Here is a 26,543-nt window from a genome sequence, read left to right as displayed (position 1 = left end):
CAGTGAACACAGAGTCTTAGCATGATACAAAAGTATATCTGTAAAACTGATTTTGTGTGTGGGTAAACTGAAGGTCAGTCATGTTAAATGCAAAAGGTTTAATATAAAAATTCATGGAAGTTAATGAACAACAGGTCATGGGTACCTGGGAAAATATATCAGCAAAGTATTGCCGTATGCGTATCCTATTCCTATAGTCACCTTAGACAACTGCTTCTGGCCACTGTTAGAGGATATGGGGCTCGATGAATCTATGCAGTTTAGTGTTTTAAAGTAACTTTAATAAGGTCATGTTTTCAGTTTGAACTGTAAAACAGCACAAGGGAATTTGGGTTACTAATGATTAGCAAACATGCTACAGCATAACAAAGCTAAGGAATGTAATATCTCTGTTGTAAAAGGTTTTCTTACTGTGATTTTTTTTTTCCCTTAGGAAGTTGTTTAACATTTTTGTAATTGGCAAAATACGGTATTTCTGTAGATTAATGCAACAAAGAAGTGGCAGGCAGTTTCTGGTAGGTTGTTGTTCCATTGGAATAGACATACTGTACAGACCAGAAGGAAGATGTTCCTAATTTGAACAGCTTGCATTTTTCATTTTGAAGTGTAACTGAACTAAGGTTAAAAAAAAAAGTCACCATTTTCAAAGGCAATGAGTGATTATAAGAATGCAGGTGTCTGTCTTTAAGTCAATTGAATGTCTCCCCTACATGATGACACAACTCAACTGCATTTTCAGTCTAAAGATTCTGAATAATTTTGGGGGGAATTACCATCATTAAAAACTGCTAAATGTGTCCACTGTATAATTGTGTCATCTTTAGAATTGTAGGATTATTGGGTGCAGTTGCAAATAAACGTGCTATGGAGTTGTTCAGAAGTGAGCACTATTTTCAGTAACTTTTTAGAATAATAGGTTTCCTTAGTTTGGTTTTGATCTTCTTTTTATTCCCATCAGGAGATTAGGTTTTGCAGGTTACTCTGCCGTTTGTCTTTTATTAGTGACATTTGCTTTAAGAATTTAATCAATTTCTACACCCCCAAAAAAAGTTGTTGTATCAAACTCACAAGTATGTTTTATAAAATACACTTAAACTTATTTCAGGTGGGAACATTGTAATGTAGTAATATTGTTAGTCATACCTCCTTTCTGTTTTACACTTTATGTGTATCAGGGATTAATTTTAGAAAGCACTCCATTCAGTGAAAGCTGCATAAACCTTGAGGTTTTAGATCCTATATGTTATAGACTAGAGAATACACAAGGACAAGATTTTTGAAGCTGATTGTAGATTTAAGGGTTTGCCTTTTAAATTCAGGTTTTTGTTTCTTAAATGCTTGAATGTGTGTCATCCCATCGTCGTCGTCGTCCCTTTTTTTTTCCCAAGCTTTGCTGACTCATTTTGAAATCTTAACAGTAAGTGCCAATAATTAAATAGGCCTCTAAATAGAATGAGCTATAAACCTAATTCTGATAATCTCTAGGTTCTTCTGAAAACTTAAAAAAATAACAAGATGGTTTGTTTGTGATCTAGTAGCTTATTTAAGGGGAACTTACATATAATTTTGATGTATGTACACTTCTTTCTTACGGCCTTTTGTATTGTATTGTACCTGTTTATACATGTTGAAATAGTTTGTAGGTTTGTTTGATTACAGCAAAGCAACGTAAACCTGTTTTTTTTTTTTAAGCCTTAACTATTTTTGGAGACCTTTTCATTGGCAAATGCCATACTTTGGAGTTGAAACTGGAAATTTGGCAGTGAGGGCTTTGGGAGCAGAAACATGCCTTTTGCTGTTCCTCCAGTCTGTAGCCAGCATTGACCAGCTGATAGATCTTTGAAACATCTCGCTTCCTATAGGTTCAGTATGGATGTCTGTCACTATTTAGTAGATAAGTTGTTCTAAGGCAGGAGGGATTGTGCTGAATAATGAATGAACTTAGGAGTGTGCTCCAGTGAGACTGACATTTCAACTCAGTTGGGATAAAATGGGGAAACTGGTAAATACCAGTGACTAAAGCAGTATTCATCTGTGTGCAAGAAAACAAACTCAAGCAGAGCAGGTGCAGAAAAGGTGTACTTGGGAGAGTCTAGGGTAGAGTGCATGTTGTCCTCACAGCAGAGTGAAGAGGAAAAAAAAGTGAGAACTTCATCCACATCAGTCACACCAAATAAAGACCAAGAACAGAAATATACTATTTCAGTTAGTAGAGAGCATTGTCATACATGAATATAAAATTGTTTATGAATAAAAAAATAATCTAGAAGTTACAAGCATCTTCTTAATCAGCAGAAGAGCAAAGGTCTGAAACAACTTTCCTTTATGAGAACCATGCCAAAAATCCTGCTGTAAGATCAAGCAAAATCAGTTTTCACCAGAATTCTGTGATGAGGTAACTTGAGCTGGCAGGGGGCTGTACTTGATTGAGAAAATACCTTTGACCCTAGTGTTTATAGATCTCATATTCCAGCTCTGCTGATCATCTGTGTGGGTGCCAAAGCTGAAAAACAGCTTACATAAAGGATGTATAAGGTAAGGTGCTATCAACACCAAAACGCAGTTAGAAAATTCCAGAATGACTGTTGCTTCTGTTATCTGAGTTGGTCCCTCCTGCTGCATAGGCACTACAGTAATAATCATTGATGTGTGATACTGTAATTACATGATCACATACAGCTGAATGCTGCCTTGCGTAATTGGCTTTTGCCATAGTCCGCACCAGATTTAGTGCATGATACTATTCTTATTAAAAAAACTACCAAACACCACCAACAACAACAAAAAGAAAAACCCAACTGAAAAACCCAACCAAACCCCCACCTTTTCACTGTTGGCAATTGTAATCTTAATTTTCTGGACAGCCTTCTTGGGGCACTGAGTCCGAAACTGCCATAATAATGGCTCTAACTGAAGTCAGTGAGTGGTGTATTTTGAATTGGTAGTGTTCCGTGAAACCTGAAAAATCAGTTTTCAGAGGTTCTTAACCTGGCATCAAGAGCTCACATGTGCTTTTAACTTTAATTCTCTGTCCTCTGTTTGTAAAATGGAGATAGCATCACTTTCTTAATTCACAGCTGTAGTTGTTGAGATAAATTCATTACTGCAGGTGAAGTACCTAGCTGTTGTGGTAACAAGAGCTAAAGAAGAAATGCGTAATAATTCTTCCACACAAGCATTTGAAAAGTCCATGACAAGTGAGATCTTGTGACACACCAGAAGTGAGGACAAAATCCATGTTGGTAAGTGTACGCTATGTGAGAACCACTGTTCTGCATATCGGTAGGTCAAGGGTCCTAGGAGAGGGGGAAGCATCAGTTAATGTAAGTTAAGACTGTAGTGTATATCCAAGAGATAAAGATTAAGGGTGCACAGGCAACTGCTGTCTTAACATCTGTCTGACTTTTCAGCTTCGATGTTTCAAGAATATAGCTTTCACTTGTATGATTACTTCTGGAAACATCACTGGTCTGTTTATTTTTTTTTGTCTTCCCTCTTAGTAATCAAAACATACGTTAAAGAATATTTTAAAAGAAAGAATAATGAATCAATTAGTGAATATTTTAACCAACAATTTGTATAGCCTCATGTCAAGTAGTGTTCAAAAAAGTTAAAATAATGAATTTAAAGTTGCAGGCCAACTCATAGGGCTTAGTTGGGAAGCTCCAAAACAAAACTGCATGTTATTTTAATCTTGCCTCAGTATGCCCTCTGATGTGATATTTAATTACACAACGTGACATGCCTTTTGTTTTTTCTCCACCAGAAACCATCAGTAAAACCTGATAAGAAATTGTCTTCTTAATTAAATTCTCAGTTTATTAATAATGCTTCAAATGAACTTCTCATCTTCGCCTGTGACTTACAGAGATTTCCCATAGATTTGCATTGCCATTAGTGCCTTTAAATTTTGTAACCAAGTTAGCAGTGCCCTAACTATTAATGTTTTTATGTACTCTTCAGCATGCAGCTGCATCACAGATCATTCCTTAGGTTTTTCTGTTCCTTTCTTGAATTACAATCTGGAAATATTACTTCAGTGTTCTATTTTATCAGCCCTGTTAGTGACAGAGTGTGGCACCTTTGGAAACAACAAAAAGAGCTCTATAAATTTTGTTATTGCTTAATGTCTAAGTTGTAAATATTATCTAGTCTTAAACTGTATTTTGGGTTTAGGAAGTTTTGGAGTGTTGGAGTGTCTGCACTAAACTGTAGTTATTGTCTATAATAACTCTTCAGGATGTTATTGGAACTGGCCCTGGAATATCTTCCAAAACAAAATATAACAAAAATAAATTTTCTCTTGTGATGAAATATATTTTTCTAACATATGTACAGCGTTCTGTATTCTTCAGGCAGTCTCTAAAAGATGAGCTGCATTGTCATTGACAAGTCAACAAGGAAGGAGAATGCTTTATACTTTATTGAAATAGAATATATAATAGAAACAGGAGACTACTGACTCTTAAAACAGTCTGCAGAGAGCTCAAAATCATAAACATCCTACTTGAACTGAGATGATGATAGCTGAAAATGCATTAAGTAGATGGAGAAACAAAACCAAATGTAGGTGAGAACTCGGTCAAGCAGGCTGAAGCGGAGGAAACACTTTGGCAGGAGGGTAGGCCATGTTAGTGCTAATGCGTTTTGCATTAGTATGTTGCCTATAAAATACTGACTCCTGGCATCAGAGTTAATGGCAAATCTACAACAGTTTTACCTTACATACACATGCAGGAGCAATAATACTGGCTCCAATCTGTTGCTGTTTTTTGCGTTGGTGGTATTGTTTTTTTGGGTTTTTTTTTACATAATAGTGCAGCATGTGAAAGAGCTGGTAACAAATGGTGACAATTGTTACATAAATGTGTTATTGTTCTGAAGGTGAGTTTTGATCCATAATTGATAAAACAAAAAAGATCAGGCAGTACCAGAAACGCACGCCAAATCAAGTTATTTTTAGAACATTGGTCAGAAGACCAGATTAATCAGGCTAAACTTTTAGTAAGAGGATTACATATATATGTATCAATATTAGGAGGATTTGTAGCTTCATTAGCAACTTCAGAGGAAGTCATACCTTCACATATGCTACTGACAAAAATGAAATACTTTCTGTGACTGGTTCAGGTTCATAAAATAAATTTCAGCCCTGGACTGTTATACAGAGGACAGTGCTAGGTGTCCAAAATCATTTGCCACTAGCTGTGTTATGGTCTGAGCCTGTATTGTTGGCAGTCTGGACCCAGCCAGTACTTGCTGCAAGAGGAGGAGAAAGGTCCTGTAGGCAGTACTGTAAAGGGGAGGGGAGGGCTGTTGGCTGCTGAAACAGCAGAAATCTCCTCAGTGGATCTTCTGAATATGGACTGCACAGCTGGAATCTCTAGCAGTGGTGTAATCTGGCCTTGAACCTGTTTTCCGTGATTTCATTTCTTGTGTGGCACAGAGTTGGTACGTGGGTGCTTGTGTCAGCCTCATGCTAGTTTTGCAAGGGCAGCGGGCCAGTGAGAATGTGACTTGAGAAGCTGTCAAGGTGCCCCTGCATCATGGTCCCCTGCATTTGGAGCATTTTGCATATAGCTGGTGAGTTAGAAAAGCTTTGAAGCAATTGCAGGCAGCATGGAAATTGGGCCAATACCAAGGTTAAAGGGAGAAAGGGCTTTAAACTGTCCCTGAAGCATTTGCAAATTTGCTGATGGTTCCTTCTTTTTACAGTAAGTAGAGTAAGGCAGAAGAAAATTAAAGGACCTGTCCAAGATAAGAGGAACTCATGCTGAGAACAAGATTAAAAGCTTTGTCTTCATCTCCAGAGTTATGTCTTTCTGAACTCTAAAAAGAGGGAATTTGAGAACTCCTCTTTGTAAAGAACTGCAGCTGATGCCAGCTGAGCTGTATATAACAAGAGAGTGGCTGACTTTCTCACCACACTTGAGTTTTGGCAGGGAGATACTAACTTTTAAAATACTCATGGCTGCTAGGCTTAAATCTTTCTGATCATAAGATTTTGGAGTCTCCAAAAGCATGTTTCTGCCAGCATTTACAGAATATTATCACTTAGTGCTGGGGTAGATGTTTCAGAAATTCTTGTTAAACAGCTCAAAATGATCTGCCTTTTATGTCCTGAATTAGAGGAATTTTTGAATTGCCAGCTTTTTGCACTGCTGAAGTGGCTTGAATTCTTGTTTGGCTGCGATAGAGATACATATTATAACCCTCTATGAACTGTGGTTTTATGTCTGTATAAACACCAAAAGTAGTATTCAATCTTCCTTTCTTCCCACTTGAAGTGCATTAGCTACATTTTTGTCCTCCACCTGTTTCTTCCCTCTGACTCCCCGGGATTTTCATCTTTATGTTTGGGCATCCACCAAGGTGCCCAAGTTCCTTAGACACATAGCTCAGCAGTTGGATGTTTCAGTTTGCAGATTTTGTGACAGTTTGAAGCCTTTAATTTGTACTTATTTATGTATTTTAGGCATCAGCTTTTAATATTTGATACTTTGTGTTTGAATGAGGAGGGTGTATTCATATTGTTTGTGAGAAAGTATATCATATTGGGGCAAGACAGAATAATTCCTCAGGGATTTGGGCTTCAGCAGAAGAGTGCTTGGGCTTTTCATGTGATAAAAGAATGAACCTGAATAGCAGTGATGTCTGTAATTTTTTATCTAAAGAGAGACATGAGAAATTTTTTCCTTTCTCACATGTAATTAAATAACTGCTGTTGTCCCTCTCAGGTACTTAGCACACAGGCATACTTGATCTCTGTACTTAACAATACTTTAGTCCTAAGTATGGAATAAAAATTAGCGTTACCTAAACTGTTTGCTTACCACCAATCTTAAAATCTCCAGCAGCATCTTAGTTGTGTTGCTTTTAGTGTTTTCATTGTTTTCTTTGGCACTTGATATGATTGTTGTCCAGCTAGCTTGTATCTGATGGTAAGGTATGTGGTGGGCTAGCTCTGCAGCTAGCAATTCCTTTCACTTTCTCGAACCTTTTCATGCTTCATTTCATCAAAACACTTGGAGTTCAGCTACCCTTTGTCCAGATGAGATTTTTTCCAGAGGTGATGCTTGAAACTGTTGCCGGCAGCCCTCACGATGATTAGTTTCTTGGTTTCTGGTTAAGAAAGCCATTGTAGTGGCTGGGGGAATGAAATGGAGGCAGAAAATGAATAGTATGTCTAACTTTCAGGAGAGGATATAGTATATACTGCTCTTAAACACTGCTAAAAACCACTGGGAAGTTTTTGTAGCAGTTCTTTTCTGTAGATGTCACAGGGAAGTTGTGTGGTTATGAATGGGAGATTCATGAGACTGCAAATGGGAGAACTGGCTTAGAGTCGGAGGCTTTAATGCCTGCCTGGGGGGGTTAGCTGGTGAGAAGTTCTAGCTTATTCCCGTTAGTGTTCAGAAGAATTTCTGGAATGCCATCAGGGCTTCACTCTCCTATGCTTGTGTATAAACCATTTCTAGGGGGTTTTCATTCTTGCATCTGAATGAACCCCAAAGTCTTGGTCATGGACAGCCATTAATAATTGCTCGAAATAACTTCTTGCAGAAGGCTTCTAGTTAAGCAGTTATGCTTGGCCTACAGCAAATTCCTCTAGCAATTTCAGTTAGAGAAAATATTTTTTATTTACAGTTTTTAAGATATTAGCAGTATTGCAGTGCTTTATAACCGTATTATACTGTTGGTACAGCACGTTTAATTAGCTGGGAAGGCAGTTGTGATGTTATCATGCAAAATGATGCTCATCTTGCTCTGTGGAATAGTTGTGTCCATACTGAAGTACTTGCACAAGTAAAACTAATGGGATGAGTTTCATGAGTATTTTCTTCTAAATATGATGACTTGATAGCTCAATATAAAGCCCTGCCTGCAGTACTGATAAGATAGGTCTTGCAGAAAAAATTATCTTCCATGTAATGAAAAAGTAATTTTAAATGAATGTATTTGAATAGGTACTTGAATGAGCTACTACTGTTTGTGCATATCTTCTGTTGATGGTTTAGATACATAAATAGAAAATAGTAAGTTCTTACTAAAGATTTTTATTTTATTATTACAGGTGAAACCATGAACAAAGGAGCTTCTACAAAATTGTATTTTTGTCGCTTCCTCTTGCTTTCAGTACTTAGAACATAAGATTTTTATTCAGTCTGGGTTAGTTGTGGGTGAACTAAATGCAGGTCTGCTTATGATTTAGTAACTAGCCAATGCATTTGCACTGAAAAAATCTTGCTGCTGGAAAGCATCCAAATAGCTGTTCAAATTATTTATGCTTTAGTTTGACTTCGTAGCTTAACCATGTTTTTTCTTTTCTTCTACGTATTATGATTTATAGTGATCATTTTTTTTGAGGTTGTCAGAGGGATCGTAACGTTGTCAGGATGCTTAAGAGCCACATTTTAACTCTTGAACACTGTTCAGGGAAAGCTGACATATATACCTATGTCAAGAAAACTGACATATATACCTATGTCAGTAAGGGCAAACAAGCATTCCTGAAGCAAGCTATGAAGAAAGAAAAATAAGAATATGATCAGGACTTCATACCCTCTCTTCTATAATTGCAGGATTTTAAGATACAGTGTTTATGTATGATTCTGTCATGGGTTTCCATTTCTTATGGTTTGTTTTGTTTCAGCCTCTTGGAGCCAGTGACTACTTGGAAATATCAAAGCATTTTGACACAGTCTTTGTTCGTGACATACCACTTCTTACAATGGCAAAAAGAACACAGGCTCGCCGTTTCATTACTCTTATTGATACCTTTTATGAGCATAAGGTGAGAACCAAACCTTTCCTATGTGTGTGGGAATAATATCGGAGGCCCTAAAACCTGACTGTTACGGTTGGTTTGAAGTAAGGCTTTCTGTAGTAATGACTTGGGAAACATAAGCAGAATGGACTAGCACTGCAAAGAAACATCATTCCAGCTTCACAATTTTTTTTTTTTTTTCAATAAAGGCAAATCAGGTATTTTTTTTATTTCTGTGAGTATTAAGCATGACCATAAATACAAGCTTGAGCTCATTTCCCTTTCTTGAAAAGGGATGTGATTTCTTTCCTAACCTAGGAAAACCACAGAAGCCAATAATGAAAGATTGTGCTGCAGACTGTGCTGGAGTAAATGTAAATTTTTAAAATTTTAATCTGTATGGGCAGTTGGTCAGGAATCAGTGCCTTCCTGAACAGGGTACTGAGGAGTTAATAGCATAGTTACGTTATCAAATTTAAAGGAAACAGTCACTGTAGGCTTTACATTAGCTTGCAGAACTGCTAATAGAATAGTAATGATAAATGCAGCACTTCATGTGGATTTACAGAGATTTCAATCATGGAAGTAAAATCAGCACTACCAAAACAAAGAGGAGTTCATGTTTAAGATGTTTTTTAAAAAGTAATACAAGATATGAAACCCTGTCTTATGTGTGATTATATATGCACACACTTAAATATTTATGCAATCAGGAAATATCAATTGAGATCTTTATTTTTTTCCCAGACTGTCCTGGCAAGATGATCAGAAGGGCCCCTATTCTGCAAAGTATTGAACTAACTAAGCCTATGGGTAGTCTCATTCAAGTCAGACAGATTCTTTGTGGTTTATGATTTGGAAGTGGACAGTTGCTAAGAGAATATGCTAATATTTATAAGTGAATAATAGCGTGTTAGAAATGGGGGGGGGGGGTGCTGATCTGTTCTATCTACATGCTGTCATTAAGAATTGCACGCAAACAGCCGCTTTCTATTACTTCCTCCATAGGAAAAAACACGTGTTAAATTCCCATCACAAGTAGCTGTTTGGAAAAAATACCTGAGAATATTTGCAGAGACCTGTCCACAATGCAGACACTTTGCCTATATGCTCTCAACAAGTGTCTCCTTCTGTAATAATATTTCAGTCTGTTTTCATTGCAGCCCCCCTGAGATACTGTATCTCACTGCACATTGTATCTTCTCTCAGCAGACATGAAAACAGTATCATTGTTATTGGCAAATAATGTGCACTAGCATAGGTGAAAGCAAAGAGTGGCTCCACTCAGCCTTCTGGGAAATTTGGAATTTAAGCATTCTTTAGATGGAAATATATGTGCAGTGCACTTAACTAGTGAGAGCAATCTCACTATGGGTGGGAAAGAAAGCTTTGGTTACTAATACTTTATAGCTGTTATTTTAGAAAGTAAACTTGACTGTGAACTCATTGCCTGTATGGCAGATATTCTGAGTATTTAATAGCACAGTTATGCTGTTTTCTGAGTAAACGTTATATGAATTGTTACTGGAAAAAAAGATCCTGTAAGGTTAATATTCCGCGTGACTAAGTCAGATAAATCTGTAACAGCAGTGCTAACAAGAGAAAAAGAAAATACGTGGAAAAAACCCCAAGGTTGTAATTTGAAGTTTGCTTTTCATAAAACACATATTTTATCCCTTTTCTGTAATGCCCAAGTGACGATACTGTTGCCTGCTTTCCTTCTTTCAGGTGCGTATTATTTGTTCCGCAGTGACACCTCTTCAAAGCTTATTCCTCGTAGAACATGACAGTGGTGAGCTAGGGGACAGCAGAGTGTTGATGGATGATTTGGACTTGAGCCAGGTACATGATATTAACATCATCTCTTTTGTAACGAAATTGGTTTTGGTCTCATAATTACAGCAGCATTTTAGGAAGAGGAATCAAGTAAACATTTAACTAGTGATTTGCTGCTTTTTCTGCACTCTTATCTGTCACTCACAATTGCATGTTGTGTTATTTATTCATAGTCAAAGAAAATGTCATAATATATAGAACCAGTTTACTTAAGTTTCAGGGTCATTTTCATTGTTAATTATTATACCTGTTCAATCATGTACAAGTTTAGCTCTTACATTTAAAATACAGAAACGAAAGGTGGCCTGTTCTACCTCTTCCTAGACTATATGGTATTACCTCACAAACAGTACTATTTTCCATGTTTATTAATCTGTTTTTCCTGTACCCTATAACCTAGTTATTGTTAATGAATTTTAAAATTACTTGTCTAAATCAGTATGCAGCTAGTCACCAGAAAAGAGAAAATAGATGCTTAACATGTCATCATGTTGTCTTAAACTCAAATTATTATTTTGCTATGTTCCTTCAGAGGATTACCTAGCTGAAATACGTGTTTTTCTTTAATTTTTGGACATTAATTTTATTTTTTTGGTGCTGTGCTGCTGTCTTGTATTGTCAAAGTCTGTAAAGCACTCAGCCTTAGGAGTTAGACAGGATGCACTTCAGTACAGCTACGTCTCTCACAGGGCTGTGGTACTGTTTTTGTGTATTAATGCAGGATTCCGCCAAAGGACTGTCCATATTTACAGGAGAAGAGGAAATCTTTGCCTTTCAGCGGACTGTCTCACGGCTTACAGAAATGCAAACTGAACAGTACTGGAAAGATGGGGACAGAAGCAAAAAAAGTTACAATTAAAAGTTTAACAAAATCACCAAGAAGTAAAACTAAAGAATTGGAAGGCCTTTTAGCACAACTGAAATAATAATTGCACTTTATCATCTGGACCATGTTTTCATTCACCATTTGGTTTTTATGCTTAAGACATGAGGACTCAAGTTATTTTTCCGTACCACCAGTGTGTGGACGTGTGGAATTTTGCCTTAATTTTCTTTATTGTAAATATAACTTTGATCTTCAGGAAGTTTAAAGGGATTAGAATTTTTCTGGAGAATTGGTCTAAAGGCAAAGTTAATGGGCTGTGCAGGGTTCACAGTAGATTTATAATGTCACATGAAGAGGACACTTTGAGGTTCTTGCACTGCTTCTGTGACGCACAAAGTTTGCATAAAAGAGAAATTAAATGCTTTCTTTATGAAACTTCTGATATTGTATAGGTCCCTGCTAGAATCCTGGAACTCCTCTGTAGTGTATTCTGGGATTTTTCCTATTTTCTGTGTGTAGCCAATCTGCTGACTTTCAGGCTTTAACAGCTTCTTGCAATCAGACTGTTGCTCAGTGCGGTTCATTGAAAACTAAGGGTTTGAATCAAGAGAGAACCCTGAGGAGAAGCTTGAAGGCACTTGAAAAACCACCCAGGATGAAGATCTAAGTAATTGTGGATGGGAAAAGAATCTATGGTAAGACAGGGTATACTGTAACATATAAGTGCATGTTAATACCCTTCCTACCTAAATTTTGTGATTTCTGCAAGCCTGGATATGTTGCCTCTACACCAGTGACGTACCTCCACCCTGAATTTTCTCAGGCTTCATCTATATCAAACCTCCTGTTGCTGCTAGCACACCTGCCCTGACCTGGGGAGAGCAGTACACAGTCCTACTGAGGCAATTCATCATGTTACAATAGGAATGTGTTTATGGTAAAGATGGAATATTAAATGATACATCAAAACATGAAAATGGGCAATGTGGTTTTAGTTGGAAACTTTTTTAGTTAAAAACACGTTTGTGCCCTAATTTCTTAGGGAGGAGATATATAACACACTGTCCCCAAATTTGAGGGGTTTTCTTGGATTTCGCAACATGACCTTTTTCTTGTACTTTATCTGTTACGAAAAATATTCTTCTCTGCCTTTGTTAAGCTTGATTAAATTATTTCAAACACAGCCCCCATCACAATTACAGAAAGCTTTTAAAAGGGACTTTTCAGGGCAGGGAAGATTGGAGAAGTCCTGTGCCCTTGCATGGAAATATGGACATTTTGGAGCCATGGGCTTAAGTATGTTCTGATCACTTCTGTTTGTCCTGGAAGTTACTTAGACAAGCTGTATCTGTTTTTCAGAAAATTTTTAAGCCTATATTTATAGTTTACAACTTACCCAACTATGTTGTTGTTCCCACAAGGGTGACTACCACGGAGAATTTTAATGCATATTTATGAAAACCCCAATCAGAATACATTGCTTATACTTTACAATATCCAAATAATTGATGTATGTTTTTAGAGACTTGTATTAGGTTTCTCAACAGAGGGACTAATGAAATTCATGCGTGTCTGTATATAGACAGACATATGTATACTTTATACATATATATAAATATAGCTAAAACTAATATATATAATTTAAGAGTGTGTGGTTCTATTTATACATGGCAGTCTGTACTCATCAGCCTGGGCCTGTGCTGATAACTCTCCTGAAGCTTCAGCCTTGACTTTTTTCCCAGCGTCATTTAAATGCCTCCTGCTTTGTCTGACCCAGAATGTATTGTGGGAAAATGGGAGGTGGTGGCAGGTGCCCTAAAGCACCTTGCATCTGGATATTTATTTGCATTGTTTTAAAACCTGTTTGTATGTTTAGCCTGCATGTCTTCCTCTGTCGTGTGGTACAGAGGAAATGTATAATTATGCAGAACACAGGTGAGACGTTTTGGGAGGACGTTGAGAGAGGAGGGCCTGGCACGTTCTGCATTGGAGACTGTTTCAGGCAGGGAAGTGAAGTGTTTCTCCACAATCGGTGTTGGGTGATGACTGATCTCCTTTAACCAGGAGATCCCTGGAGCCCCCGGGCACAACTGTTGGTGTTCAAACTGGTGCAGCTTTGCCTGTTGGTTCCTGAGGCTTTTCTGTAACCTGAGCACCCATCCCAAACTCCGATACCCCAGTTTTTTGGAAGCCCCTAAATGCAGTGGGACCGATGCGACATTGAAAGCCTCTGAGGCTGTCGGTGAACTCTGTTAAACTACAGGAGGGAAGTTCCCAAAAGCTTCCAGAGCCAGAGCTGCTTCCAGGGCATATTGCTAAATACAAAACCATAGTGCAGTCTTTCTTTGGCCAGCAAGGAAGCCATCTCTTGGGAGGCACTGGTAGGTGCCAGCAGTAATCAAGGAGAAGAAATGGGGAATATACCAGAAGTGGTTTGGAGCTGAAAACAAGAAAAGCTGTTTAAATCAGTGTGCAGTGTTTCTGGTTGCACTGCAGAGTGTGGATTACCGCTTCTAGGTCAGGACCGCAAGGAGAGATTGATGGCACCAATTGGTCAGCTAGCCCAGGCAGGGATCCCCGCAGTAACCACAGAAGCAGCATATTTGTGACAGTCTACTTTCTTGAAGAAAGTGAGACCCTATATGCTTATTTTATGATGCTGTAGTACGCATAAGGTCTCCTTCCAATAGTGAATTCAGGGGGGGCTGCTTCTGAGGTTAGACAGCTTCCAGGCGACTGGTGCTGGCCAGAACCTATCACAGGGGCACGATGAACAACACTGGGTATGTCCTGCCGCAGGGCGCTGGGCCACCTCCGTTCCCAAAACTCCTGTCCCCTGCTGCCTGGCTGCCTCCTTGCAGCAGCGCTCTGTGTCTTTTTATTCCCACATTAAGATGTTGTATTTGCCAAAATGTAAACAGCAAGGTGCCTGTGAATAAATTATGCACGCTCCTTAATGGCCTTAAAATTGCTGGATTTATGCTGGATGCTTCTATCCCAAGTTCAAGTATTGGCTTTTTAGTTTTTTCTTAACTTGCAAATTCCTGTCATCTCACGTCTACAAGTTTTTATTTTCCTTTTGGTCATTCAGCAAACACTACATATTTTTAAAGGTCTCTTAGAGTAACTTTATTGATGCAGTATGATGTTTTGCTATTATAGGAAGTAAAATCCATATGATTATGGACCGTGTGAAACATTTCATGTTGGTTTATAAAGGCCACGTCCTAGCTGAGGATCTCTCAGCTAACTTACTTCAAATACCTGATTGATGAAGGAATGTTCCCAATGCCCAAAAATTTATATTACAGCTTCTGTGAGCTTAGTCACTCTATCCATACAGACATTTTATCTTTAAAGCTGTATTTTCAATTCACATTCTTGTACTGTAGCTCTATTTTTTTTTTAATAGGTAATGCGATTCTGTCTTTCACAGTTGCTGGTTTTCAGTATTTACCTTTGCACAGATCGAGGGAACAACTGCAGTATTTTGGGTATAACAAGATAGTCTTCCAAAGGTCTTTGGAGGGATTGAAGATACACTGCTTGCTGCTGTTGTTTTTTGATCTAAAAATGAAAACTATTAATGACTTTTTTGGAGTAAAGGTGATCATAATGACGCTACAACTGGATAGATGTCACCCATTTTGCAGCAATTTAAACATGGGAAAAAAAAACCCTGAGCAGGTTTCAAGCTGCTCAGCACAGTCACCAATGATCTGACGAGGAGGAAGAACAGTCCCTCCATCAAGACCTAAGAGGATCAAGATCCAGGAGGTTTCTTTCTGCAATTACCTGGATCTGAATATGCCTGGTGCCTCAGTTTCCCTGGTGATAAAATGGGAATGATGTTACTTTCTTATTTGCTAACACTGGAGTGCTGCCAGGCTTCACTCATTAATATTCTAAGATGCTTTCTGAGGCTCTGGGATGAAAATACTTCAGTAAAGTATGTAAATAGTGCAAAAAATAATTTAGCTACTCTAAGTGGATTAGCTTCCTTGTTTGGGTTACAGAATTAATGCCATCAACTGAACACCACATGCCCCTTTGACGTGATGATTTTTTTTAAAAAAAATAATGCATCTATTTTAAAGAAAAAAAAATCAGAAGTTTGTGATTAAAACCCTGACCAATTCATATAGTTTTTCTTCTACCTGTAATGACAAATTTCCTATGTGATTCATTACAAGCTTAGCTCCTATAGTTGTGAACTACAGTGGCTTTGTAAATTCTGTTGGGATTTTCCTTGCATAATGAGATTTTAAAAAAGAAAAAAGTCATTTGAGTCTATTATATAACAAACTGACCACTGTTAAATCCTTCTGTTATTCGAGAAGAATTTATATTGTAATAAAAAACCCTAATAAATCCAGATTTTATAAGCATTTCACTTCTTATTCATGCTACTTTTAGGTATGTGTTCTGGATAGATAGGCATTCTGTTAAATACTTAGTGAGGTGTTGGGTGGTTTTTTTAACCTCTGTATCTAGGGGGCAAACCCACACTGGCAGCACTGCCGGTTTCTGGGCACTTGGTTGCCTGGGTGAGCCGTGGCGGGCAGACCATTGCCCTGCATGTGGCTTAGCTTTTGGTGGGTGTATCTGGGACTTGTCGGAAAGGTTCTCCTCCAGAGGCAGTTTAGACTCGTGCTCCTCAGTTACTGCTGCTGGCAGCCCTAAATTTTGGTTTTGGAACCTTTTTTTTCACCTCTCTGACTCTTCTCCAGCAACTTGAGTGTGAGGGGCTCCAGCTGAGGGCAAAGCGCAATTAAAGTGCCCTTTTTTTCTGTTAATTTAGGATTCTTACTGTTCAAGATCTGGTTTTGCTGTCAGCCAATTAGTTCTGCAGTTAGTTGTTACAGGTTTTACGCAGCTTGGAAAATTGCCCCTGGGAAGCAGTTTGACATTTAGGCAGGCAGCGAAGTCCCTGCGCTGATGGGTGGGGAGGGTCCGAGGGTCGCTGCAGCACCCCAGTGCAGGTGCCCCCACACAGCACCTGTTAGCGTGGTGAACGGGAGAGCAAGGCTGCACCATGGTACTTCTCCAGGGATGCTAGTGGCAGACAGACAGTTCTTGCTGACAGGTGGCCGACAGGGTTTGACAGCTTGGGCTTCAGAAACTGGTGGCGTAAAGTTTTTTAGGAGGGGTTACATTTTGGGGCTATTTCTGTACCTTCTACTGGAAACATTTGATCCTCCCCATTTCTTGAAGAGAGGGATCATCATATTAATATTAAACTGTGACCAACTTGCTCCGGTATCTTGCTTGCAGCAAGATCTTTGAGAAGACTGTCTAGAAAATTCTTAATATCTCACTACAGATTCACAGAGGTTTGTGAAGCAGAAGGCTGTATCCTCGCCGATGGCTGCGTCCCTTGTTACTCATGTAACTATCGGATCCTTCTCCAGGCTGGCCTAAGGTTTTGGGTTTTTTTTCCCCTCAAACATCCTGCAGCAGTGAGCCATCGGGGTCCAATTAGAAATTTTGCTCAAAAAAAGCCCCTTTGCATGCTTCGCAGCCTCTTTAGGAATCCTTCAAGAACAGATGCAGCCAATCTGCCGTTGCAGTTTTGTTTGACCAGTGGATATTTCTTTTGTATCCCGATCCATTTCCTCTCAGGAAGAGCAATCCCCAACATGTCCATCTCTTGCCACAGAAAAGCACTGCTCCTCTTGGGGTACTTAATCTTTCTGTTCTGCAACTTAATTTCTGATGCAGGAACACGGTTTGTGTGTCTCTGCTTCCCCAAGACCCCTGGGCCTGGTGTTACCTGCTGCTTGGCTTTGGGCCTCGAGAGCTCTGGCCCAGGCGAAGTATGGAGGTGGGGTCCGGGGGGGTGTCCGTGCCCCTGCAGAACAGGAGACGTTTCTGACCCCTGGGTTGGGGCAGTGCCTGCATTTGCCTTTCTGCCCGCCGAGAAGGAGGACTTGCAGTGGTAGTCCTTTCCACGAGAGCAGAGAGAGGATGGAGCAGATGGAGGATGCAGGCCACTTGCTCCCTCTCCAGCCTTCTGCATTCTCCACATATTTGTCAAACAACTTTTGTTTTAAATTGAATTGAATTCTAAGAGCGCTATTAAAATACAGAAATGCTTCTCACTGACCTATTACTCTGCATTCATGTTGGTAAAATTTTGGATGAGTTTCTATAGTCCTCCCGCCAGTTCTTTGTCAGGGTGAAGGGTTTAGTTGGCTCTGTTAATCCACTCTCTAGCTGAAATTGTTCATTTAAATCGTTATAAAAATCCACTCTTTTCCGATGCGAATCCTATAGTCCCAGTTTCAAGTACTGTTGCCAGTGCAAAGACTTCAAATTCTTTGAGTGCAATCACACTGTGTCAGTCCAAAGCCAAATTGCAAACACTTATCCACAATTCCCCTTACTCAGCTTTAAGCTAATTTTTCCAGCAGGCAACAATAGCCATAAAAATATAGGGAAAGATGATTAGAAAAGCTTAAGAAATGGTTGATTGATTCCTTTACAACCTGTAGTAAAATGCTACTGCATCCTCTTCTTGCAAAAGGCAAAAGCTTTCATTCTGTGACTTAATACATTTTTAGCGCACTTTTCTTCAGTGTCACAGTAATTAAGAGCAATCACAGCCGCTGAAAGATGAAGCATGGAACAAAAGATCAAGTGATTGTTTAAGCTGAAGTTAACTGAACCAGGAAAACTAAGCTCACTGACATGAAGAAAAAAGCTTTCCTTGTATCCTCAAGTCTTTTACAAATAGCAAAGCCAAACACACTTGTGTAACTTTTTCTGCCTACAGTGATGGGTAATGTTCAGGTCACAACATGACGTGTTGGGCAGTGAGGTTTTTTTCCTACAGGCCTGTTAAAAGCATTGCTTACATCAGGTCTTTCCTGTAACTGAGGTATGATGTGCTCGACAACGCTTCCGTGTTAGTCCAGCCTCAAACACACGACAAATAGCTAACAAACTTAGTTGGGGTGGGGGTGGGGGGGTGAAGTTTGTTGAAAACATAGGCAGAGGACCAGTCTCCTCTAGTTACGCTTGGTATCTCCTGCAAAGTAACATTTCAGAGGCCAATGGAGAGAGGAGCAATTACTGTCCAGCAAAATTACAATCTGAATGGGCTGCCATTTTCAGTGCTTCACTAGACAGGCGTGATTGCTATAGAAACTTCTGAAAGTGAGACAGAGAGGTTTTCCAGCACTGGAAATTGCAAATGGAGAAGGTTAGACTGGGTGCAAAGCCCATTCAGTCAGGCAGCTGCCAGTTGAGCCTCTTTGCCAAGTAGATTGTAGGAAATGCTGATTAAAATGTCCACTGAACGCACCAGGCAAATTAAATTTCAGTCACAGCCCCCTGGCCAGTTTCAGTGGGAAGATGGCTCTGGAGCATGGTGCACCTGAGCTTGCTCTCCTCTCATGGCCCCTGCTGTGGGCACGTGCCCCCTGCTCACAGTGATGCTGCAGCAGTGATGATGCGCAGGTGAGATGAGGTTTGTGCGGGAAGGTAGTTGAGGTTGGTCTAATAAAGGATGCCCGTGGGGAAAAAAAAAAAGCCAGACATCATTCCAGGTGGAGGAGCAGTGTCCTTCCCCACCTCACCTTTGCCATCTCTCCCAGGGCACATGCTCAGTAGATGAGGGCTGCTGCCGCCACTTTCACCCCCCTCTGACTGGGCTGGCACCCCCATTTTGTCCCACCCACTCCATTCCCTGTGTTGATATATGAACAGGACTGCTCTTTGAATGTGTTGCCTGCCAGCCCCTTCCCGTCCAAACTGCCTGCAGCGGACAGCTGAAACTGTCCCTTTCAGGGCAGCATGGCTGGCACTACAGCCAAAAGCCCGCCGCAAACCGGGAGACAGGGCTAAGCCTGCGGGAGGGCTCGGGGCTTCCCCCTCGTCGCCTCTCCAGCAGCTCAGACAAGCCCCTGAAATCCTCCCAGCAGCCTGTTGGTTCCTGGCTTTGCTTGCACGCCCAGGCGCATCTGCAACTCCAGTAATGTCTCTCTATGAGAGGCTGCTCTTTCCTCCTCTCCATACCCCCACGCCCCAGCCCTTTCATCTGTGCTGGGGGAGGGTTTAATATCTTTGTGTGCTCATCACTGGCCTTGGAAAAACTGCTTGTCACCCTTCTGGCAGCAATTGTTGCAGCACCTCACTCCCCACCGATCCCCTGGAGGACCTTCAGTATTATTAGGCTTTATCACCATCACTGTTTTGTTTCCTCCTCTCTCCTGCTTCTCCTCATCCTCCTTTGATTTAACTCCAAGCAGTCAGCCAGAAGAGTCTCAGGCAGGTAAGCTCAGACACAGGTAATGCTGTGACACAGTAACATGGCCGTTTCCCTTCTCCATGAGTTGTGGGCAGCCAGTGCCAGCTCGGGCAGCAAAGCCTTCAGCGTTTTACAACAGCAGCCCTTTACAACAGCTTCGCTTAGGATGGTTGCTTTTCCAGTTGTGCTTGGCTTTGAGACAATAAAACCACTTTTTGAATCAAGGGGCTTTCCTACCTACCTGTATTGCAGTTTCTAAATATACTGGTTCTTCATGGGCTGTGCTTGGGGAAAAAATGCTTGCATTGAAGTACAAAAGGTTATATGGCCTGTATTACTAAGAGCAATGAGATTCATCTTGCAGCGTAAGGGTGAACAATGTAGCAAGTCACGGCTTATCAAATTAATGAATGTTTGCTGTACGGAACTTTCTTCCCCCCCCTCACACTTTTGGTAGTATATATGATTGGTATTTTGGTCTGATTACAATTCTGTTAATTTACAAGTTCTCAATACACAGTTCTTTAAAAGTCAGACTGACATCATCCCCTTCTCTCAGAGCACCTGCAGATAGTGCTTAAGGATCAAGACACCTGCTCAAGCCCATGTCTGCCACTGTCTACTTAGGCATTTTATATGGTTATTTGATTTACTAATGGCTAACACCAAGCTGTTACAGGAGTGTGTAGGTATGTGTGTGTGAGCATGTATATGTATATATATATATATATATAAAAAATATATAAATACATATATATGTACTCAAGGACCTACGAATGGGTTTTGCAGTCCTTGTGGCCTGTAGCTGCTCCCATAGCCATGAGTTAAGGCTTGGTTAACAGATGCCAATCTGTCAATTCTTGAACAATTTAGGAAATTAGTTATTGACATAATGGAGAAATTATCCGAGTGTATCACAGCAACCCATACTTGAGGACACCTCTGTCTGCTAAGGTTGACCCTAATAATTAACAGCCTTACCCAGTGCCCCAGAGGTCCTTTATAAGGCACAAAGGTGAAGGTTAAATAGCTTCTGTACAGCAGATGTGCTCATTACACCAGTATGTCTAGAATGGTTTTCCTGAAGCCACAGCAGCTTGTTAATTGATTGTTCTCATTTCACGTTCTTTCCAGGGGTCCCCTGTACCATTACAAAGCTGTGCCCTTGTCCTTGCCAGGTTGCCTTTTCCTGTTCAGCCTGGAAACTAGTGTCCCCTCACCAAACAGGGACCTGTCTACCATCCCTTTGCTTGCCCCTGGTCAGCTGTACAGTGCTGCTCAGGCACTCTCCATTCCTCTTCCCCAGCCCCACTCCTCTACCTCAGCTCCTCCTTCTGTGAAACTCAAAGGTTTAATAGCCAAGTTGCCTCCTGTTTAACCACCTGCCACCACAGTTTAGCATCCAGGCAGCCCTGTGGTTCTCCCCTGTTTGGTCCAGGGTTTGTTTAACTTAAAAGTTTTCCAAAATGATAAGGTGATGATTAATCCAATGTGGGAGAGGAACGAGGTCTGCAAGGAGAGCATGACCAGCTGGTAAGCCACCTGCTTCTCTGATCCACTGCTACAGCTGGAAAGAAAACAGAAAAACTTTCCGGGCTGAGAAAACCTTTGCCAGCTCATTTGGAGATGAAGCCATTGAGCTGTTAATGGCTCACATTCCTGCCAATGTCCCAAGCAAGAAGCGAGCTGCAAAAGCCTCAGGCCTTGGGTGGAAATCCTCCAATGTGCTTGGGTACCTGGCTAGGGCGGAAGGTAGGGTCCTACAAAGGAGGAGCTGGGCTTTAGCACCTGCTGTCCTTTAAACAGGAAGATGGTTGAAATTTTGTCTTGCGTATAACAGTGTAAGCAGAGGCTAAAAGTAGGGAAAAGTGAGTTTCACCAGAGCTTCCAATTTCCTGGCTTAAAACAGACACAACTCCCATCTTCCCACTGCCTTCACTCCACAGGCCTCCCACAGCCATGCGAGGGGGATGCACAAACCCCTGTTGTGCTATGGCTCTTGGGGAGTTTCTACCATTTCACTTGGGCTGGGATGCTCCTGGTGAAGGCAGAGGCTAGACCTGCCACCAGGATTTGTGGTTCCCTCTCCCCTAACTTTGGTGTGTTTACCATCAGTGCCAACAGATACGTTCACTGCTGTATTTTAAGTGAGCGAGCGACTTGAGGCGCCACTGTTCCAAAATCTAGGCAAAATGGAGAACCCGGGCTAAGGCAGGATAAGCAGTAAATTAGCACGAAAGGCTGACTCTGAGAAGAGAAAGCTAGTCCCTAATCCTGTTTGCAGGAATACCTTTGGACTTGGGCGCACCATACGCCATCATCTGGCTCCACCGTGCGTTGGGATCGCTCCTCTTGCCACAGAGGAGAGAGTTTTTCCCTCCTCACCCTTTCCCACGGCGATGTGCAACCACAAGCAATGCTCCCCCTTCATCGGGGTGTTTCGATAGTGCCAAGCAGGCGATTTCACACGAATTACACTCGTCGCGGGTGCCGTTTGCTGCCACTGTCAATTGACGCGCATTCCTGGTCTTCAGCAGAGAGCACACACACAGGCCTCTCCGAGAGTGAACGATTAGCAAGCTGGGTCTATAAAATTCTAGATTGGCAAAGATCTATTAGGATATTTGTCCTTGGGCTAACGGAAGAAGGCATCCAGACCCTCACAAGGCTTGCACCTGCCGGGACTCTGAGAACACTCCTGCTTGCTCTGTAGTCAGCCATATTCCTCCCCGTGATAGAACGGACTGTGTGCCCCAGGGCGGCGCCTCTGGCATTCTACCACCCTTTTTTTTTTTTTTTTTTTTAATATCTTTCATATTTTAAAACTGCCGTGGAAAACTTACGGAGACACACACACACACTCCCCCCCGCAGGCTCGGCGGGGCCGGCTGCGAGGCGGCTGCAAGGCAGGCCGGGCCCACAAGGTGGCAGGGCCGCCCCGCCGCACCGCGCCCGGCCCGCCGGCGCCCCGCCGCCCTCCCGCTGCTCCGGCGGCGGCTGCCGGGCAGCGCTGGGCGAAGCGTGCCCCCGCGTTTTGTTTCGCCTCGCCGTCAGTCCGAGAACGAAGCAAAATAAGTAATTCCGCACCAGCTGGGGCAGAAAATCCTTTCAGAAAGTGCGGGGGAAAAATGGCGGCCCCAACTATCAGCGCTCCTACAGGGGAATAACGCCCCGGGAGCCTCCGGGGTGGCGGGCGGCTGGAGCCACCCGTGCGGTGGCCCCCGGCACCGTGGGGACACGCCGTGCCCCCCGTCAGGCAGGTCGGTGACGGAACGCGAGGGCAGAGGGGTGTCAGGGCTGTGGAGGTGGCTGCACAGGGCAGCGTGGGGCAGGCAGGACGGGGATGGCTTGACCCTCACCGTGACACAGACCTTTGATGTTTTTAATACACAACCAGTCAATTGTTACTTGGTGTTGGGAAGCAAGGGCTTCCTTGGAAGTGGGGCTGCCTTATGCTCAGGGAAATAGGGCATTTCGCATTGCTTGATCCTACCCCAGCCTTCCCCTTATGGCTGGACTCTGGGCTCAAGCAAAATCCCCCTGGCCCAGCCACCAGGCAGGTCCCTCGGCGTGGGCGTGAGGCACATGTGCTCCTCGGTGAGGTGACAGCCAGGTCCCAAAAGCGTTTGGGAAGGCCGGTGCTTCTGCATGGCTACCTTACGACTTCTTGGGCAGGCATACCCCCGGGGCCGCGGCCTCCAGCCTGCCCTTTGGATCGCGTGTTGGCACCACACTGGCGTGGGTGGGAGGCCGCCTCCAGCCTGGGATGCAGAAGGTCTCGTGGGGATGGATGGTCGCTGCTGCCCCTGCATGTGGGAACTTGTTGGCAAGTGGAGCTGGTGAGCAGTGCCATCCATGCCCGGGATTTTATTTAATTCTGGGGTGCCTGCTGTGCATACAAGTGGTCTTGTGAGAAAGGGAGAATCACTCAACTTCAGGTGCAGCTGTGAATTCCACGACTTCAAGAGCAGCTGCGATGACAGGTTGCTCTCAGTATCTCAGTGAAGAAATCTCCTTAGTGTGGTCATCTTCACCTGCTGTGATCCTGACATTGTTCTCAAAAAATCATGACACCCACAACAGCTTTGGAGTTGATACAGCCTCATTTCTTCCCCAGTAATACAAGCCAGTGCCCTTCCAGCTGGCAGGAGCCTGACTTTTGAACAAGCCTGAAACCCCGATGCTCTGAGATCTGGAGCACTTGTAGGATTTGGCTTACAGTAGACTCCTCAAAGAAAACCCCATGATTATGCCTTTATAAAAAGAGATGGCCCTTGCATGGGCTTGCTGTGGTTAAGAGCTTCAGGAAGCTCCCCAGTCCTGTCCTACCACCCCTTCATCACCACGCTCTCTCTCCTCCTCCTCTTCCCACGTGGCTCAGCTTACATCAATCCTTTCCAGTGCCGCTGTCCTGGGAACAGGCAGGCTATCTCTTCTCCAAAAAACATGGGCAAAGAAGCGAAGAAGGTACTAGAGGAGATGAGTCAACCTCTGTTTAACATGTCATGGGTCGTTTTTCTTTTTTAAATTATTTTGTTGTTGGGTTGGGTTTTTTTTTTCAATGGGAGCAGCTCTTGTCTGCTTGGGCTTCCCTGTGCAACTCCTCCTTCCAGGCTGGCATCCTCTGCTGGCTGGTGGCGCAAGCAAAGCAAACTTGTCGTACAGTCAGGTTCTGTTCTTTTGAGGTGCTGAACCCCTCCCATACAGACTGCAAGACCCCACAGGGCATTCAGTGAGCCAGGCACTTGAAGGCTCAGTGTTGTCACATATTTAACTACCTTTTAGCCTGTACTTCTTAATTCTCAAACTCTAAAAACCGCTAAATTCAAGTGGAAAATATAGACAGACTTGTTATGCATTGGTCCCTCTGTGGCTTGCCTAGAGGCAGAAATTATGTTGAGACTTTTTCAAGTCAAACTACTGCATAAACACGTCAAAGGCACATAGGAAGAGACTTTTACTGGAAAACTTCACCTCTATAGAGAGCCTGCTGGAACAGAAGTCTTGTGATATATAGAAAGATTACCCCAGTGTTTCAAGAGACAAGGAAGATGATCAGTCCAGCTAGAGTGAAGAAGTGACAAGGCCGGGGTGTGGGGGTGTGGGAATCAGCTTCAATCAAGCATCCCAGAGCATAACCCTCTCTGCCGATCTCTTCTCGTAAGAGTCCAAGCCCATGAAAGAACTTGCAATCAATGGATGCTGAAGTCTACTGAAGGAGCAAGCAGGCCATTAATGTGACAAGTCAAGGAACATTGATGGAGCTGACTTTTCTGGAAAATTGGCTGGATTGCCAGGGTAACCAAATCACAAAAGGACACAGGACACAATCAACACACGGAAGGATACAGACATTTGCTGAAAAGTTCTATGGGCATGACAAAATTAAAGGAAACTGGATGTCCTAGAAAACAAGTTTTCACTTTCATCATATCTCTTGGCTGGATTCCACAGCATCGCAGAAATGTTTCTACAAGAATTGATTACTTCTCACATTCTGGGCCCTGGAGAGCTTCCCATGCCACTCAGAATAGGTAGGTCTTTTTGAGCATGGGCTTAGAGGTGAGATTTAAGTCAGCTGAGCAAAGCCACCATCCTTCAGTTCCACGTTATTCTGCATATGACTGAATTCTGGGATCAACAAGCTGAAAGGAAAGAGAGCAAAAGGACTAGGCACTTATTTTACCCACATTTCGCATCAGGGTATGCATGTAAGAGCAGATAAACTGGGGGGTGGGGGGTGCACAGTAAAGTAATCCGAGCCAGAGAGCAAAGGCAGATCTTTTTCTGACTCTGAATAGCCTGCATCTGGCTAGTGACTAAGCAAATGGATCCAAGCTGCAGAGCGAGGTCAAAAGCAACATCTCTCCAGAGTTTTGAAGAAGTTTTAGACTCATGGGTTCCATTCAGCCTAAACCATAGGTCCTTCAGTTCCAAAACAGAATTTTCCCCAAAGGCTGAGAATAGTCTGAATGGGCTCCTGCCTGGGTCTGTTTTCAGCTGCTGTCTTTGCATATAAGAGCAGCCACTGCAAGACTTCACCCAACTAACCCATTTCCATCTCTCCAGCCACAGCCTTATTCTCCATACATCCCCTGTACCTTCCTGTGCTGGAGCTCTTTCTTTGCTCATGCAGATACTTGTACTGCTTTCTAGAAGCATGTGGGCCTCAAGAAAACTGCTTGGAAAACTGTTTGCATTTCCTCACAAGAAAAAAAATAATCTTATTTTTTTAAAGTTTTTTCCCCATCAAATAAAAATAAGTTCAACACACTTACTATATGGAGATCTCAGTTCCCACCCCTGCTCTGCCTCTAATTTCCCATGTTCCAGAGAATGCATGCACTAGATTAATGGCTTGTGGGTATTGATGGCAACTAGATGACAATTCCACCTCTTCATTTGCCTTGTTTCAGCTCTGACTTTCTACAATATTACCCTTGGAGCACAGGGAAGCCAGCAAACTTGACTTAGGCTCTAAGAATAAAATTCTTGCATCATCCCAAGCAGAGGAGGAAGAAGTGGGAACTCACTGGCACCCCAGAAAAGGCAACAGGAATAAGAAACTCTTGATTTCCATCACCAAATCGTTTTCCAGGAGAGAAGTCTTGTTTTAAAAATGAGATTAGAGCACTTTTCTAGATACAGATCGCAGGTATTTTGCAAAGATACCTTAGTTCCTGTCAGTAGCTACAGCATCTACCAATTTATACTTCTGGATGAAAGGGACTTCATCAAAAAGTTCCTGACAAGCTCTTACATATACAGCACATCACTGAAATACCCATCAGTTCTGGTTTTGGTTGGGATAGAGTTCATTTTCTTCTCAATAGCTGGTACAATGCTGTGCTTTGGAATTAGGA

The 26,543-nt window shown here is 42.0% G+C and overlaps 1 protein-coding gene across 2 annotated transcripts in view; it reads left to right on the top strand.

The window, feature by feature from the left end:
* AFG1L (AFG1 like ATPase) overlaps positions 1-15,817 on the top strand; it is a 72,445-nt gene extending 56,628 nt beyond the window's left edge. For both annotated transcript variants that reach the window (XM_055713772.1, XM_055713771.1), the window contains 3 exons: positions 8,654-8,794; positions 10,496-10,609; positions 11,325-15,817. In XM_055713772.1, the coding sequence (XP_055569747.1) occupies positions 8,654-8,794; positions 10,496-10,609; positions 11,325-11,462 (393 nt within the window). In that variant the 3' untranslated portion in view covers positions 11,463-15,817. The remainder of the gene's footprint in view (positions 1-8,653; positions 8,795-10,495; positions 10,610-11,324) is intronic.
* The last annotated feature ends 10,726 nt before the right edge of the window (positions 15,818-26,543 follow it).

This window comes from Falco cherrug, chromosome 6, assembly GCF_023634085.1.
Source record: "Falco cherrug isolate bFalChe1 chromosome 6, bFalChe1.pri, whole genome shotgun sequence".
Classification (NCBI taxonomy): domain Eukaryota; kingdom Metazoa; phylum Chordata; class Aves; order Falconiformes; family Falconidae; genus Falco; species Falco cherrug.
The sequence above is the reverse complement of the archived record's forward strand: the minus strand, read 5'-3'. Positions and strand labels throughout refer to the sequence as shown.